At 47.1% G+C, this 17,860-nt stretch overlaps 1 protein-coding gene across 7 annotated transcripts in view; it reads left to right on the top strand.

Moving 5' to 3' along the window:
• Positions 1-7,432: 7,432 nt before the first annotated feature.
• The window catches only part of LOC119956063 (AP2-associated protein kinase 1-like), a 101,228-nt gene continuing 90,800 nt past the window's right edge, over positions 7,433-17,860 (top strand). For all 7 annotated transcript variants that reach the window (XM_038782886.1, XM_038782885.1, XM_038782883.1 and 4 more), the window contains exon 1: positions 7,433-7,911. In XM_038782886.1, the coding sequence (XP_038638814.1) occupies positions 7,749-7,911 (163 nt within the window). In that variant the 5' untranslated portion in view covers positions 7,433-7,748. The remainder of the gene's footprint in view (positions 7,912-17,860) is intronic.

Below are 17,860 nucleotides of genomic sequence, written 5' to 3'. Positions count from 1 at the left end.
GAGAGTATAGGCCTAAACTGCTCAATCTCTCTTCATAAGACAAACCTCTCGTCTCTGGAATCAATCTAGTGAACCTCCTCTGAACGGCTTCCAATGTAACCACAACCCTGGTGGATGAGAGACGGCTGCTTTCGTGACTGGAAGTCAGTGTCCAGTGGCGTATCACAGGGATCTGTGCTGGTTCCCTATTGTTCATCATTTATACAAATGACATTTATACAAATATACTGATGACAATGTGGGGGGTAGGATCAGTTAGTTTGCGGATGACACAAAGATTGGCTGGGTGATTAACAGTGAGTTACAGGAAGATATAGACGGGATGGTCAAATGGGCAGATAAGTGGCAGATGGAATTTAACCCTGAAAAGTGTGAGGTGATACACTTTGGAAGGAGTAATGTGACAAGGAAGTATTCGATGAATGGCCTGACACTGGGAAGTTCTGAGGAACAAAGGGACCTTGGCGTGCTTGCCCATAGGTCTCTGAAGGCAGAAGGGCAGGTTAATAGGGTGGTGAAAAGGCAACCAGGACACTTGCCTTTATCAATCAAGGCATTGATCACAAAAATAGGGAGGTCATGTTGGCGTTGTATAGAACTTTGGTGAGGCCACAGCTGAAGTACTGTGTGGAAATCTGGTCACCACATTATATGAAGGATGTGATTGCACTGGAAGGGGTGCAGAGGCGATTCACCATGATGTTGCCTGGGATGGAACAGTCATCTGTGTCATTTGTATAAATGACAAACAATAGGGGACCCAGCACAGATCCCTCTGGTATGCCACTGGACACTAGCTTCCGGTCACTAAAGCAGCCGTCTGTCATCCACCAGGAATGTTGTTGCATTGGAAGCAGTTCAGAGGAGGTTCACAAGATCGATTCCAGAGATGGATAAGCTTGGGCTGTTTTCGCTGGAGCAGAGAAGATTGTGGGGTGACCTGATTGAGGTGTATAAGATTATGAGGGATAAGGATAGGGTGGATAGGGAGCAACTATTCCCCTTAGTTGAAGGGTCAGTTACGAGGGGACACAAAGTCAAAGTCAGGGGCAGGAGGTTTAGGGGGGGGGAATTGAGGAAAAGCCAGAGTTTAGTGACAGTCTGGAATGCACTGCCTGGGAGGGTGGTAGAGGCGAATTGCCTCACATCCTTTAAAAAGTACCTGGATTAGCACTTGGCATATCATAACATTCAAACCACTATGCTACCGTGGGGCAGCACGGTAGCATAGTGGTTAGCACAATTGCTTCACAGCTCCGGGGTCCCAGGTTCGATTCCCGGCTTGGGTCACTGTCTGTGCGGAGTCTACACGTTCTCCCCGTGTCTGCGTGGGTTTCCTCCGAGTGCTCCGATTTCCTCCCAGAGTCCAAAGATGTGCAAGTGAGGTGGATTGGCCATGCTAAATTGCCCTTAGTGTTGGGTGGGGTTACTGGGTTATGGGGATAGGATGGAGGTGTGGGCTTGGGTAGAGTGCTCTTTCCAAGAGCCGGTGCAGACTCGATGGGTCGAATGGCCCCCTTCTTCACTGTAAATTCCATGCTAAGCGCTGGCAAATGGGATTAGGTCGGTAGATCAGGTGTTTTTCATGCGTCAGTGCAGACTCGATGGGCCGAAGGGCCTCTTCTATTCTGCATTATTCTGTGACTCCTCCTCAAATAAGGGACCAAAACTGCACATGGTACTCCAGGTGCGATCTCGCCAATGCCTTGTACAGTTACAGCAACACTGCCCTACTTTTATACTCTATTCCATTTTGCCATAAAGGCCTAAATTCCATTTGCCTTCCTTATTACCTGCTGTACCTGCACATTAGGTTTCTGAGATTCATGCACGAGGACACCCAGATCCCTCTGCACAGAAGCACTCGGAAGTTTCTCTCCATTTAGATAATAAGTTGCAATTCCATTTTTCCAACCAAAATGGATAACTTCACACTTATCTACATTAAACTCCAGCTGCCAAATTTTGGCTGACTCACCTAACCTATCCATATTCATTTGTAAATTTCTAATTTCCTCATTGCAACTTATATCCCACCTATTTTAGTGTCATCTGCAAATTTGGCGATCGTACCTTCTATCCCAACATCCAAATCATTAATATACATTGTAAATAGTTGGGGCCCGAGGACCAAAACCTGTGCATCCCACTGGTTACATCTTGTCAACCAGAAAAAGACCCATTTATCCCGACTCTCTGCCTTCTGTCAGTTAGCCAGTCTTCTATCCAAGCGAATGAATTACCCCAATTCCATGTGATCTTACCTTGTGTATTAACCTTTTGTGCAGCACCTTATCAAATGCCTTCTTCAAGGAACTCTCGCAAATTAGTCAAACACGATTTACTCTTCATAAAACCATGCTGACTCCGATGGCTTGTGTTTTGATTTTCAAAATGTCCTGTTATTACTTCCTTAATAATGGATTCTAACAATTTCCCAATGACAGATGTTAAATGAACTGGTCTATAGTTTTCTTCTTTCTGCCTTCCTCCCTTTTTGAATAAGGCTATTACATTAGCGTTTTTCCAATCCACTGGAACCTTTCCTGCATCCTTGGAATTTTGGAATATTATAACCCATGGACCCACAATCTCCACTGCCACTGCCGTTAAGACCCTAGGACGTAGGCGATCAGGCCCTCCCAATAGTTTGCTTAGTACTTTTTGCCTATTGATGATGATTATTCTAATTTCCTCCCTTTCTATTACCTTGCTTTACCTGTTACTATTGGGATAGTACTAGTGTACTCCACTGGGAAAACTGAGGCAAAATATTGATTCAGTGTCTCTCCCGTGTCTCATCTGCCAAAGGATCAACTTCACTTTAGCTATTCTCTTCCCTTTTAAATACTCATAGAAGTTTTGCTATCCTTTTTTATATTTTGCGCTAGTTTTCTTTCATAATTTACCTCTGCTCTTTTTATTATGTTTTCAGTTCATTGATATTTTAAAAGTTCCCCAATCTGCCACAGGCCTGTATGCTTAGTTTTTGTCTTTATGTTACCTTTAACACCCTTGGTTAGCCATGGATGTCATCCCCCCCCCCCTTACAATCTTTCTTTCTCTCTGGAAAATATGTTAGTTGGAAGGAATTGAATATCTCCTTAAACAACTGCCACTGTTCATTAACTGTCCTGCCTTTTAATGTTCCTATTCAGTCCACTTGGGGCAAACCTGTCCTCATACCAATGTAATTACCTTTAACTCCAGATTGCTTGTGTGGGACTCCAGTTTCTCACCCGCAAAAGGAATTTGAAATACTATCATGTTATGATCACTCTTCCCTAGAGAATCCTTACTAGTTATAAATTTAGATTTATTGTCATGTATATAAAGGTACAGTGAAAGTGCTGTTCTGCGTACAGTCCAGGCAGATTTTCCATGCATGAAAAACATAGGACATATGATGAATACATGAGGTCATTAATTAATCCGTCCTCATTGCACAATACCAAATCCAGAATAGCTTGCTCCCTGGTTGGATCCAGAACATATTGTTCCAAGAAACAATCTCTAATACATTCAATGAACTCTCCCTCAAGGCTATCCTTGCCAATTTGATTAATCCAGTCTATATGAATATCAAAATCACCCATGGTTATTCTCATACCTTTCTTACAAGTCTCCAACATTTCCTGGTTTACACTGTGCCCTACTGCGGAACCATTGTTTGGAGACCTGTAAGTTACTCCCACCAAAGACTTTCCTTTGCAATTTTTTATTTCTACCAGACTGATTCAACGTCTTGATCTCCAGTGCCTATATCATTTTCACTACAGCACTGATCCCTTGCTTTACCAGCAAAGCTACACCACCACCTTTGCCTTTTTGTCCACCCGTCTGAACTACTGAGTACCTTGGCTATTCAACTCCCAGAACTGGTCTCCTTGTAAACATGTCTCAGTAGCGCCACCAAATCATACCCCTTTGTTTCTATTTGTGGGGTTGACACATTAATTTTGTTCCGAATGCTTCGTCCATTCAGACACAAAGCTTAATCCGGGATAGTCAACACAGATTCGTGAAGGGTAAGTCTTGCCTCACAAATTTGATTGAATTCTTTGAGGAGGTAACTAAGTGTGTAGATGAAGGTAGAGCAGTTGATGTCGTATACATGGATTTTAGTAAGGCATTTGATAAGATTCCCTATGGTTGGCTCATGAAGAAAGTAAGGAGGTGTGGGATAGAGGGAAATTTGGCCAATTGGATAAGTAACTGACTATTACATAGAAGACAGAGGGTGGTGGTGGATGGAAAATTTTCAGACTGGAGATGAGTTACCAGCGATGTGCCACAGGGATCAGTGCTGGGTCCTCTGCTTTTTGTGATTTTTATCAATGACTTGGAGGAGGGGTCAGTAAATTTGCTGATGACAACAAGATTGGTGGAGTAGTGGATGAGGTGGAGGGCTGTTGTAGGCTGCAAAGAGACATTGATAGGATGCAGAGCTTGGCCGAAAAATGGAGATGGAGTTTAACCCTGATAAGTGCGAGGTGATTCACTTTGGTAGAAAAAATTTGAATGCGGATTACAAGGTTACCGCAGGGTTCTGAGGAATGTGGAGGAGCAGAGAGATCTTGGGGTTCATGTCCACAGATCTCTGAAGGTTGCCACTCAAGTGGATAGAGCTGTGAAGAAGGCTTATAGTGTGTTAGCGTTTATTAACAGGGGGCTTGAGTTTAACAGCCGCGGGGTTATGCTGCAACTATACATGACCCTGGTGAGACCACATTTAGAGTATTGTGTGCAGTTCTGGTCACCACATTATAGGAAGGACGTGGAAGCATTGGAAAGGGTGCAAAGGAGATTTACCAGGATGCTGCCTGGTTTGCAGGATAGGTCTTATGAGGAAAGGTTGAGGGAGCTAGGGCTTTTCTCTTTGGAGTGGAGGAGTGTGAGAGGCGACTTCATAGAGGTTTATAAGATGATGAGGGGATAGATAGAGTGGACGTTCAGAGACGATTTCCTCGGGTGGATGTCGCTTTTACAAGGGGGCATAACTATAAGATTCAGGGTGGGAGATATAGGAGGGATGTCCGAGGTAGGTTCTTTACTCAGAGAGTGGTTAGGGTGTGGAATGGACTGCCTGCTGTGATAGTGGAGTCGGGCAATTTAGGAAGTTTCAAGCTGTTATTGGATAGGCACATGGAGCACAATAGAATGACAGGGAGTGGGATAGCTTGATCTTGGTTTTGGACAATGCTCGGCACAACATCGAGGGCCGAAGGGCCTGTTCTGTGCTGTACTGTTCTATGTTCTAAAGCCTTTAGGTTTCTTCTATTATCAAATTTCCCTACTCTCGTCTAATTCCTTGGTGCTTTATTACTTTCACATGTTCTGTCCCTTCCTTTTATTTTCTGGTAACAATCCCTTTAAAAATGGCGGCCCGATCTCTGAGTTCAGCTTCCCAGTGCTAAAAAATTTTTAAAGTGTGGGCTAAACTGGTGAGAAACTCCCCAAGGCCCAGAAAAGTGACATTCAGTAGCAATGGGGAACTCGCCCGCAGGAAACTCCCTGAAAAACCCCTTACAAATGAACTTGGAAATGTTTCCGGAGAATTACGCCCATAGTGTCATAACCAAAAGGGTGCATTTATTTAATTTAGCTCCAGGTGGATAATGGGTGGAGTGTACCCACCAGTGATGTGAGCCTAAGCCATTGTGAGGCGAGGGTTGCCAACTGTAACTAAATGTATTCCTGGAGATTTCATCACATGACTTGCCCCCGCACTCCAGCCATTAGTTGGCAAACAGATCCATCCATGTGATGTACTGTCTTCCTACGCTAATTGGACACATCGACAGTGAAGGAACAGCAATATATTTCCAAATCAGGATGGTGAGTGGCTTGGGAGGGGAACTTCCAGGTGGTGGTGTTTCCATATGTCTGCTGCTCCGGCCCTTCTAGTTGGTAGTGGGTTTTGAAGGTGCTGACTAAGGAACCTTGGAGTGTTTCTGCAAAGCATCTCGTAGATGGTACACAAGGCTGCTACTGTGCAATTGTGGTGAAGAGTGAATGTTGGTGAATGAGGTGTCAATCAAACGGACTGCTTTGGTGCTGATGGTGTTGGGTTTTTTGACTTGCTGGAGCTGCACTCATCCAGGCACATGGGGAGTTGTCCATTACACTCCTGACTTCTGCTTTGTGAATAGTGGACAGACTTCGGTGAGTTAATCGCCACAGGGTTCCTAGCCTCTGACCTGCTCATCAGACTCACAGTATTTATGCTAGCCCATTTCAGCTTCATTTACAACTTAGCCATCATCAGTCTTCTTCAACGATGGCGGAGCCGTGCTCATCCAGCAAAAACATGCAGCTCTCCAGATTCTCCCGACCTGCCCGCTGGTGCCAGGGAAGGGGTGGCGATGCTGGAAAACCTCACCCTGAAATGGAGGGGGGTTCCAGTATATTACTGGATATGTACCGGGGAGAAGAGAAGGCAGGAGAATGGGGATGAGAAGCACATCAGCCATGATTGAATGGCGGAGCAGACTCGATGGGCCTAATAGCCTAATTCTGCTCCTCTGGCTTATGACTCCACCGAATTACGCATCCTTCCCGTCTACCGAGGGTGACCTCATAAGAAGGCCTGAATTTTCCGATCACGAGTGGGACGGGGGGGGGAGATTCCCACCCGGCGACCGGAGAATCCTGCCCTAGATCAATGGGCTTTGCCACTGTCCGTGTCTCGCCCTTGGTGATCTTGCAGCAGGCCAGTAGAATCCAACCCAAGAGCTTGGGCCGGGACGTCAGATTTTCCGTCCAGACAAGACTGGAGAAACCCTCCCGGAGGGCTGAGCAACCCCTCCCTCCGGCTCCCCCAGCACGGGTCGAGAGTCTGATCAGGAAGGGTGGGGATCTCTAGTCCCGGTGGTTGGTGGTGGTGGGGGGGGGGGGGGTTCGGGGATTTCCGGTCCCGTTCGTGGGAGGGGGGATTTCCGGTACTGGAAGTTGGTGGGGGGAAGGGGACGGAATTCTGGTCCCGTTAGGGGGGGCGGGGTGGGTGGGCGGGGATTTCTGGTCCCAGTAGAGAGGGGGGGGCGGGGATTTCCGGACCCGGTGGTGGGTGAATGGCGGGGTTTTCCGATCCCTGTGATGGGGGGGGGGGGGGGGGGGGGAGGCGGGGATTTCTGGTCCCGGTGGTTGGTCAGGGTTGGGGATTTCCGGTCCCGGTAGTGGGTGGGGAGGGGGTGGGGATTTCCGGTCCCGGTGGGGGGGGCGGGGATTTCCGGTCCCGGTGGGGGGGGGATTTCCGGTCCCGGTGGGGGGGGGGGATTTCCGGTCCCGGTGGGGGGGGGGGGGGCGGGGATTTCCGGTCCCGTGGGGGGGGGGGCGGGGATTTCCGGTCCCGGTGGGGGGGGCGGGGATTTCCGGTCCCGGTAGTGGGTGGGGTGGGGTGGGGTGGGGCGGGGATTTCCGGTTTTGGGCTGTGGGCGGGGCCGCCGCCTGCCGCATGTCTTTTTTCCGCCTGTCACTGACGCTGGCTCGCTCAGTCCGCCAGGTAACCGGCGACGGCGGGGGAAGGAGAGCGGGTGATGCGCCGCCCGACTGACACATACAAAAACTGAGAGCACCTACCCGACCCCCGTGGCGGAAACGATGCAGTCGGCGAAGCGGCGCTGAGAGAAAGCGAGGAGGTTGGCGGAGCAGCAGCAGCAGCAGCAGCAGGAGGAGGAAAAGCCGCCGGTATCTCTCCCCCGTTCTCCTGCTCACGGACGCACATCGGGGTGGCGGGGGGGGGAAACAAGATGAAGAAGTTTTTCGACGCTCGGAGGGAAGGTGCGGTGGCTGTCGGGGGAGCGGCCGGACAATCGGGTGGCGGCGGCGGCGGCGGCGGCTGGTCGTCCTTCCAGGGGAAGGTGTACGCGGTGGGCCGCTACCAGGTGACCGTGGAGGAGCTGATCGCCGAAGGTAAAGGTGGCGCCGGCGGCGCGAGGGGTATTTTAAAAGGGGGGGGGGGGGGGGGTTAAAAACCGGCCGAACGTTCCAAACCTCCGCGCGGTGGAGCCGGAGGCGAGGAGCGGGTGGGTTGAAACCGGCCCCCCCCAACGTTCTAGAACGGGGAGCCGTTAAACTGTCACCCGTCCGAGGGGTTGGAGAACCATCATCCCCCCCCCCCCCCCCCAACACCGTCCATCTCTGCACTTCGGGGTGTTCCCACGCAAGGTCTTCTAATTTTTTGAATGCAGGGGGCTTTTGGATTATCCACCCCCCCCCCCAAAATAAACAATGAAAATACGCTGGATTCTCTCTTGCCCAACCCGCCTTCTCCACCTTGCCCCCCCCCCCCCCGGTCTGAGGTGCGGTGTTCTTCGGGCTGAATCACCACCAGTCAGCTCTACCACCCTCTTCCTCCTCCAAGGGGAAAGCAGCCCATGGGCACCTGGGACCACCTTCTCTTCTTCTCTCTCTCCCCCCCCCCCCCCCCCCAAGTCTGAGCTGACTTGACCCTGATGGGTGGCACGGTAGCACAAGTGGCTGGCACTGTGGCTCCACAGCGCCAGGGTCCCGGGTTCTATCCCCGGCTTGGGAATGTGCGGAGTCTGCACGTTCTCCCCGTGTCTGCGTGGGGCTTCCTCCCACAGTCCAAAGACGTGCAGTTTAGGTGGATTGGCCATGCTAGATTGCCCCTCAGTGTCCAAAAAGGGTTAGGAGGGGTTATGGGGATAAGGGGGGGGGGGGGGAGAGTGAGGGCTTAAGGGGGTCGATGCAGACTCGATGGGCCGAATGGCCTCCTTCTGCACTGTATGTTCTATGTCTGCATGGGTTTCCTCCATGTGCTCCGTCTGGTTTCCTCCCACAGTCCAAAGATGTGCCGGTTACGTGGGTTGTCCATGCTAGATTGACCCTTAGCGTACAAGCAAAATGGTTGGGTGGGGGTTATTGGGGATAGGGTGGAGTTAGGGGCTTGGGTAGGGTGCTCTTTCTAAGGGCCGGTGCAGACTCGATGGGCCAAATGGCCGCCTTCTGCATTGTAAATTCTGTGATTCTATGATGAGATTGAGGAAGGACGTTAATTCGAGTCGGTGGAGGCTTGAGAGAATTCCGCCCGCCAGCCGGGTGCTGTTGTTTGTGGCGGCCGTGAATCCCAGGAAACCACCCCCACCTCCCACGCCGGTGCAGAAGAAGGTCTTTCGGCCCATCGGGTCCGCGCTGACCCCTCCGCAAGAGCATTGTGCGTGTCCTTGGACACCTTGAGGGCCAACCTGTCGCACACGGCCAATTCACCTGTCCTGCACATGTTTGGACTCTTAGAATCATAGAATTTACAGTGCAGAAGGAGGCCATTCGGCCCATCGGGTCTGCACCGACTCTTGTAAAGAGCACCCTACATCAGCCCACGCCTCCAGCCTATCCCCATAACCCAGTAACCCCACCTACCCTTTTTAGACACTAAGGGAAATTTAGCATGGCCATTCCACCTAACCCTGCACATCTTTGGACTGTGGGAGGAAACCGGAGGAAACCCATGCAGACACGGAGAACATGCAGACCCCGCGCAGACTGTCACCCGAGGAGACTGTCACCCGAGGCCAGAATCGAACCTGAGTCCCCATTGGTGCGGTGAGGCAGCAGTGCTAACCGCTGCACCGCCCAAAATGAGTGAGTGGTATTGTTCAAAACAAAGGATCGTAAACATAAAGTTGCAGTCCACAGTGTGTAAGAATTCACGCAGAAATCCTCCCAGCCAGTGTTGGCATAAGAAACTTGCTAACCGCATGCGGCAGTTGAAGGGAAGCTAGATAAGGACTCTGAGGAAGGAAAGAATAAAAGGATATGTTGATAAGGTCAAATAGGAATGGGGGAGGTGGCTCTTTGGTGTCAGTCAAGACATGAACTGTTGGGGTCAAATTGCCTGTTTCCATACTGAAAATGTGGTATGGTTAAGCAAAACATGGTGGTTGGACTTTAAAAAAATAAATATTTTTAAGCTTGTGTCAATTTCTAGCAAAAAATATGAAAAGTACAAGAAATACAAATATTTTTAAACTTAAAAAGTCAACAAGCTCCTCTCCCATTGCTCCTCCTCCACTTCCCCCAACTGCTAACAGTGACCAACTCTTTGAAATACAATATAAACGTTTGCCATCACCAGTAGAACCCTTTGACCCCCCCCCCCCCCCCCCCCCCCCCCGACGTACTTGACCGTATCAAGGTGCAAAAGCTCCATTCAGTCACCTAGCTACGCCAAGGCACTAGGTGGCATCACCAGCCTCCACCCCAACAGGATTCGCAACCAGCGAGGCGAAGGCCAAGACTCTCACCCGTGCGCAGCTCCGGAAATTCGGAAACCCCAAATATAGCCACCAAAGAGCAGGGCTCCAGCTCAATGTCGGGATCGCCGCCGTGGTGCTGAAAAGAGAGATCCAGAAACCAGGAGCTTGGGACAGGACCACAACATGTGTGTGTGATTAGCGGGCCTTCTCTGACAGCGTTTGCATCTATCCTCAGCCCCTGCAGAGAAACAACTCATTCTGGCTTTAGTAAGGTGCGCCCTAAACACCACTGTGAGCCGGATCGGGCTCAGCCTCTCGTACGATGATGCGGCATTCACCCTGCGAAGGGCCTCACTCCGCACCTCCTCCAACATCGGCCCATGCTCCTACTCCCATTTCGCCTTCACTCCACTCCTTCACTTCCAGATTCTCCACCGAAAGCGGTCCATATATGCCTGACGTACTACCCTCTTCCAACCCCGAACAGGAAATGATACTCTCCAGGTGCTCTTCCTAATCCCACCTTCCTGCACCTAGTCCATAGCCCTGTAGCTTAGGGCACTTAAGGTGCAGATCCAGGAACCTTTTATAAAGAGTTTAAGGTCTCTGCCACCACCACCAACTCGGGCAGCAAATACCAGACTCCCACTACCCTCATGTTTTTCCTCAAATCCCCTCTGCACCTTCTGCCACTTATCTTGAATCTATGTCCCGTGGTTCTAGCATGTGTACTCCCGACAACTGGTCAACCTCCCTAAAAGCATAACCTCACACTTTTATGTGTTAAATTCCATCTGCCACTTTATCACTCACTCCACCAATCTGTCTACATCGTTTGGAGGTTATAGCTGTCCTCTACACTGCCCACCTATAGGCCAATCTTAAGTGTTAGCTACAAATTTCCCAATAATGCTCCCCACGTCCAAATCGTTAATATATGACACAAACAGTAAGGGTCCCAACACTGAGCTCTGTCAAAATTTTTACTCCTGCTTTATCTCTGTCCTTTTCCACGGTAATACTGAATCCAACTGAATTGTGATCACTGTCCCTGATATTGTCACAAACTTTCACTTCACCCACTTGCCCTTCTTGGTTACCCAAGACTAGGTCTAGAATTGCATCTCCTCTCATTGGGTTTAGAACATAGAACAGTACAGCACAGAACAGGCCCTTCGGCCCTCGATGTTGTGCCGAGCAATGATCACCCTACCTAAACCCACGTAACCCGTAACCCAACAATCCCCCCATTAACCTTACACTACGGGCAATTTAGCATGGCCAATCCACCTAACCCGCACATCTTTGGACTGTGGGAGGAAACCGGAGCACCCGGAGGAAACCCACGCACACACTGGGAGGACGTGCAGACTCCACACAGACAGTGACCCAGCCGGGAATCGAACCTGGGACCCTGGAGCTGTGAAGCATTGATGCTAACCACCATGCTACCGTTGTCACTAATTGGGTGAAAAATATTCCCTGGACACACCGCTTGAAATTTTCTCCCTCAGTTCCCCCTGTATTGTTTGAATCAGAGTTTATATTATATAAAATTTACAGTGTAGAATTTATATTGGAATAATTAAAGTCTCCTACTATTATTGACCTCTTGTTCTTGGAGGCAGCAATTTGCCTACATATTTGCTTTTCTATCTCCTTTCACAATTTGGGGGTCTATAGATTATTTCCAGTAGTGTGACTGCCCCTTTTTTAAATTTATGTCTAAGGTCAATCCATAAAGCCTCATTTGTTGACCCGTTTAGTATATCACCCCTTCTCACAAGGATTCCTTAACCATTACTCTCCCTTTTTTTATCTCCCCCTTGGTCCTGCCTGAACAGGGATATTGAATTGTCAATTTTGCCCCACCATTAGCCAGATCTCCGTTACAGCAATGACACCCTGCTGCCATGTGTCTACCTGTGCTCTTAACATGTCTACCGTGTTTGTAATACTCCTTGCAGTACAAACAGTTTAACCTCACCATTTTCCCTTGCTGGGCTCTTTTTAAAACTTTGCTTCTTCTGTAATTCTAAGTGTTTCATTACATCTTCTACATCGCTAGCTGAAGTTCTACCTCCATTTTCCTGAACTAACTTTGAACTATCTGATCCTACTCCTGGGATCTCACCCCCCGCTCCCTTCTGCCACTCTAGTTTAAATACTCCCCAACAGAACGATTAGCAAAAGCTCCTGCTAGGATATTGGTCCCATGGTGGGAAGGAGAGGGAACAGAATGGGTTCAGATGGAAGAAGAATCCTGGAGGAATTCCAGCCTGAGGGTGATGGTGTTTCCACTGGAGATGCACGGAGAGCCCAGTGGTGCAATCCACAGTGAAGTTGTGGAACCAGTTTAGGAGGAATTTTAGGATAAAGGGGATGTCGGTGTTAACACTGTTGTGCGAAAACCACTGATTTGAGCCGGGGGGGGGGGGGGGGGGGGGGAGGGGGAGGTGACAGACGGCATGTGTTGGAAGTGGAGAGCAGTGGGGCTGGTGAGGGATCTATACCTGGAAAAGAGGTTTGTTGGTATAGAGGAATTGAAGCAGAGGGTAGAGCTCCCGAGAGAAAGCAAGTTTAGATATTTACAGGTAAGGGACTTTGCGCGGAACGTCTGGAAAGTGTTTCCAAAGCTGCTGAAGTATGCCTTACAGGAGCAGCTGCTGCTCCTGTAAGTGGAAAGGGAGGGTAGGATCAGAGACATATATGGATGGCTGGGAGAACAGGGGGGTGAGCAAATGGTGAAGAATAAGGAGAAGTGGGAGGGGAGATAAATTGGGGAGTATGGCGTGAGGCACTATGTAGGGTAAATGTGATGACTTTGTGTGCAAGGATGAGCCTGATACAATTCAAGGTGGTACACAAAGTGCATATGACTCAGGTGAGAATGAGTGGGTTCTTCCAGGGACTGGCAGATGAGTGCAAGAAGTGTGGGAGGGGACCAGCAAACCACACGCTTATGTTTTGGGGCTGAGAGAAGCTGCTAAGATACTAGGTGGAAGTGTTTGTGATACGAAAAAAGATTGTGGGGAGGAGGTCGGGCCGGAAGCTATGGTGGCGATATTCGGGATATCAGAAGCCGGAGCTGATAGAGGGGAGGAAGACCGATGTCATGTCCTTCGCCTCTAGTGGCCAGGCAAAGGATCTTGATGCAATGGCGGTCGGCAACGCTGCCTGGGGTGGCAGCCTGGCTAGGAGACTTGTATGACTTTCTCGGTCTGGAAAAGATGAAATATGAACTGAGGGGTTCAAAGAAGGGCTTCAAGACAAGGTGGGGACTGTTCGTGGCCATGTTTGAGGAGCTGTTTGTCGCAAAGGGAGGGCAGGGGGCTGAAAATGGGTAAAGATCTGTTGAACTGTAAAATTGTGTGATTGGGAGCATGTTCCCTGGTTTGTTTATGTTTCTTAACTGTTTGGAATAAAACACATTTAAAAAAAAAGGATATTGGTCCCAGCTCTGCCTGGATACAACCTGTCACTCACTGTCTCCAGCCCCTTTGCTATTCACCCCCCAAATGTGGCACCCAACTTTGTCAGTTCCAACAAATGGTTCATACAAATTGGGCCCCATCTTGACACTGACCCCAGCTTGAAATGCTGGTGGAGTTGCCTCCATATATGGTTGTACTTTTTTAAAAAAAAAATACATTGCGCTCAAAATTCCACATTGTCCATTTTGAGAGTATGCGAACAAAATGGGTAACACTGTTATTTAAACCCCCCCCCCCCCCCCGATATATGTATCGTCTCCACCAACTACTTCATCATATCCGGGTTTAGTACCATTCAAACCACTCTGTTTTGTTGAGAAAGCCTACAAGTTCAATGAGAACAACTCATACCCAAGTAGGAAGATTAAAGCAAAGTGAATGCTCGAGAAATTTAAAGTTATAAATGCACAGTTGCTCGATTTTGTTATCTGACCAAAGTTGTCTTTTCATCTTTAACACTGTAACTAGTGGTTTTCAAGTAGTTCAGTGCTATATCTTTTTTCTTGTATCTTTTTATGTAAATAAATTATGCCAACAAGCATATGATTCATAGATCATAGAACTTACAGTGCAGAAGGAGGCCATTCGGCCCATCGTGTCTGCACCGGCCCTTGGAAAGAGCACCCCACGTCTCTACCCTATTCCACTAACTCCACCTAATCTTTTGGACTCTTAAGGGGCAATTTAGCATGGCCAATCCATCTAACTTGCGCATTCTTGGACTGTGGGAGGAATCCGGAGCACCCGGAGGAAACCCACGCAGACACGGGAGAAAGTGCAAACTCCACACATACAGTTACCGAGGCTAGAATTGAACCCGGGTCCCTGGCGCTGTGAGGCAGCAGTGCTTACCACCATGCTGCCCCGGTTCTGCAACTGCATCAGTTGAACCAAAAGTTGAGCAAACTTTCCTTTTGTTAAATATTATTTTGATTTCAGATTATCTGATTTTTAGTAAATTGTTGCTTTGAAACGGTATTGTTTTCCTTAATTTAGATGGTTGTCAGAATGTGAAATTTGTGAACAACTTTTTTTTGTCACCATAAGAATAAGTATCATGTTTGCGTGTCAGTGACTCTCTAAATTTGAGTGCTTTTATTTTTGAAATTTAGTACTAATTTTACAATTTCTGGTAAACAGACTTTATAAATGAAATCAACCCATCTTTTCTCATTACTAATTTCTTATTCAAACAAATGCGATCACTGCTCTAACAACTTGATCTTGTATTTATTGTTTTTGTTATAGGATATGATAATTGCTGTGCCCACAAATATGAGGTAGCTATGTAATTTCACAAGTTTGAAATAATGTGGATTTTAAGTAAACAAGAATGATCCGTCAATTGGCCATGACAACTAGGATTAATGGGTGGTATCTATTATGTACCAATGAATATTCCAGGATATTTAATAAACTCATGTTTGTTTGATTTTGCATTTACTTTCCAGTGCTGTCTTTAGTGACATTCCTTTTTGTGAGGCAACTTAGACCCACCTTGAAATGTGGCTTATCTTGAGTTTTATAAGAACCATAATGTGAACAGTCATTATCTTTCTTTCCGCCAATATGTGGGCTGAGTGTTCAGCTAATCCAAACAGATTAGCAATGGTCCTTTCACACTTGGTAATTTGCCAGTTAGTTAAGGGTAATTGTTATGAATTCAGGCAATAGTTTGTTGCCCCAGGACCTTTAATATTTAGATTCAACAGTTTCTGTTAGGCACAGGACTGGATCACAAAATTCTTTAGATTGCCAGTGTCACTAAATATTGATAAGGTTACCTACTGTTCGGCGAGTGCACCAAATTGATGGATTGGAGTTGTTTATTGATGCGTGTACCGAGGTACAGTGAAAAGTATTTTTCTGCGAGCAGCTCAAACGGATCATTAAGTACATGAAAAGAATAATAGGGCAATAACGTGCATTTGATGTTGAAGGAAACAGTTGGGACAGGTTAGGAGGCAGTATATCGTGCTCTCCTTGGGAATGCTTGATGCTATAACCAGTTTTTCTTTGCTCCTAGAACCAGTAGTACTAAATATGTACAAAGCTGAAAAACAGTGCGATTGGTGCTAATTTCAATATGGCAGTGTATTTTTGCTCTTAGGACTTCATTGCAAGGAGATTTTGAGAACAGAATTAAAATGTTTCGCTGCAGTTAAAGCGAACCTTGGTGAGACTGCACCTGGAGTATTCTGTACAGTTTTGGTCTGATTATCTAAGGAAGGGTACAATTCCCACGGAGGGAATGCAATGGACCGATTCCTGAGATGGCAGGATTGTCTTGAGAGGAGAGATTGAGGAAATTGGGCCTGTTTCAAAGAATGAGTGATCTCATTGAAACTTAAATGGTGGATGTAGACTTGATGTTTCCTCTGGCTGATAAGTCTAGAACCAGGAGACATAATCTCAGAATAAGCGGTAGGCCATTGCAAACCTAGCAGGAATTCCTTCACTCAGAGTGCTGAATCTTTGAAATTCTCTACCCCATGGGGTTGCAGAAGCTCAATCATTGTGTGTTCAAGACAAAATAGATAGATTCCTGCAGACTAACGATATCAAGGGATATGATGATAGCGCGGGAAAGTGACATGCGTGTAGACGATCAGCCTGATTTAATGGTGGAACAGGCTCAATGTGATGAACAGCTATGCTTTTGAAATGCCTAAATTACGAATTTTACAAACTAATCATGTATAGACAATGATGCCCAGGCAATGATTTAGTTCATTTCTCACTGTTAGTGCCAGCTTGCCGTCTTTTCATTTAGTGCTGTACAAACACTAAGCCTAAGCTATAGCTTTTTCATTTTATGGAATGTTTTAAATATTTTAGATTTAAAGAAAGATCTTGAAAAAATAATTTAGGGCGGTTGATATTTAGAACTTGGTTTTGCAAATGGCAACTGATGCTAGACCACCAGTTTTAAAACTGGGATTGATAGATTTTTGTGAGCCGGCGGATTAAGGGAAATGGGGCAATAGTGGGTAAATGGAGTTGGATCATAAATCAGCTATGAGCTCTCTGAATGGTGGAAAAAGCATAAGGAGTGAAATAACCTATTCCTATAATATAGCTGGAACTCCAAGCGTGGGGGAGCATGTAATGGAACGTGAAGTGTCAGGGTTGGGAAGAAATGTACTAAGAAAGTAATTTGGAAAATTTTGGAATATAAAGCCGTAATGGCTGATGGCATTATCAAAGGGAAAGGCTACACATCAGATCAGAACTGAAAGAGTAAAGAGTGTAAGCCAGGAAATATGAACAAGTAAGGTGGAAGGTGGCCGTTGGTGGTTAGCACTGCTGCCTCACAGCCGGGGACTTTGGTTCAATTCAGACCTTGGGTGACTGTTCAGAGTTTGTACATTCACCCCGTGTCTGCATGGGTTTCCTCAGAGGGCTCTGGTTTCCGCCCAGAGTCCAAAAGATGTGCAGGTTTGGTGAATTGGCCATGATAAATTGCTCTGTGTCCAAAAGGGTAGGTGGGTTATGGGGATAGGGTGGGGAAGTTGGCCTAGGTAGGGTACTCTTTCAGAGGGTCAGTGCAGCCTCAATGGGCCGAATTGGCGTCCTGCACAGTGATTCTATGAACAGTTGTTTGATTTTGAAATCCTCTTGGGCAAATGGAGCGTTAGTGGAAGTCTGCAAGAATTAGCAAAAATCCCTATTAAATGGAAATTAAGCTTAAAATTCTGGATGAGATTTTGTGGGTTAGAGGCGGCAGCATAGTATGTTTTGGGCATTGAAAGATTTGAACTTTTTATCCTAAAAGATATTTAAGTGCACATGTTCAGAAAAAGTACTGGTACAAAATATTAGCAAGGTGATCTGACAGCTGAAAACTGTCAATTATTGCTCAAGGATGGTGGCTGTGCACTGAGTAGATGGTAATGATTTAGATGGTTAAAGATCAGAAGCAATGCAGCTCAATCCTGTGTACATTTTCAATTATGAAATGAATGTGTTTAAAGATGAAGGAAATCCACATAGAGGTTTAAATTTATTGGGAAGGATTTTGGAAGTTGCTTTATGTAACAATTTACCATCCACTTTATCCATAGCAATGGCATAATATTTTGTTTGAAAAAGCAATTATTCATTAGATAATGAGTATTGAGTAACCGTGCACAACCACATGTTTAAAGG

This window comes from Scyliorhinus canicula, chromosome 22 (assembly GCF_902713615.1).
Source record: "Scyliorhinus canicula chromosome 22, sScyCan1.1, whole genome shotgun sequence".
In the NCBI taxonomy this organism is placed as follows: domain Eukaryota; kingdom Metazoa; phylum Chordata; class Chondrichthyes; order Carcharhiniformes; family Scyliorhinidae; genus Scyliorhinus; species Scyliorhinus canicula.
This window is presented reverse-complemented; position numbering and strand designations above follow the sequence as displayed.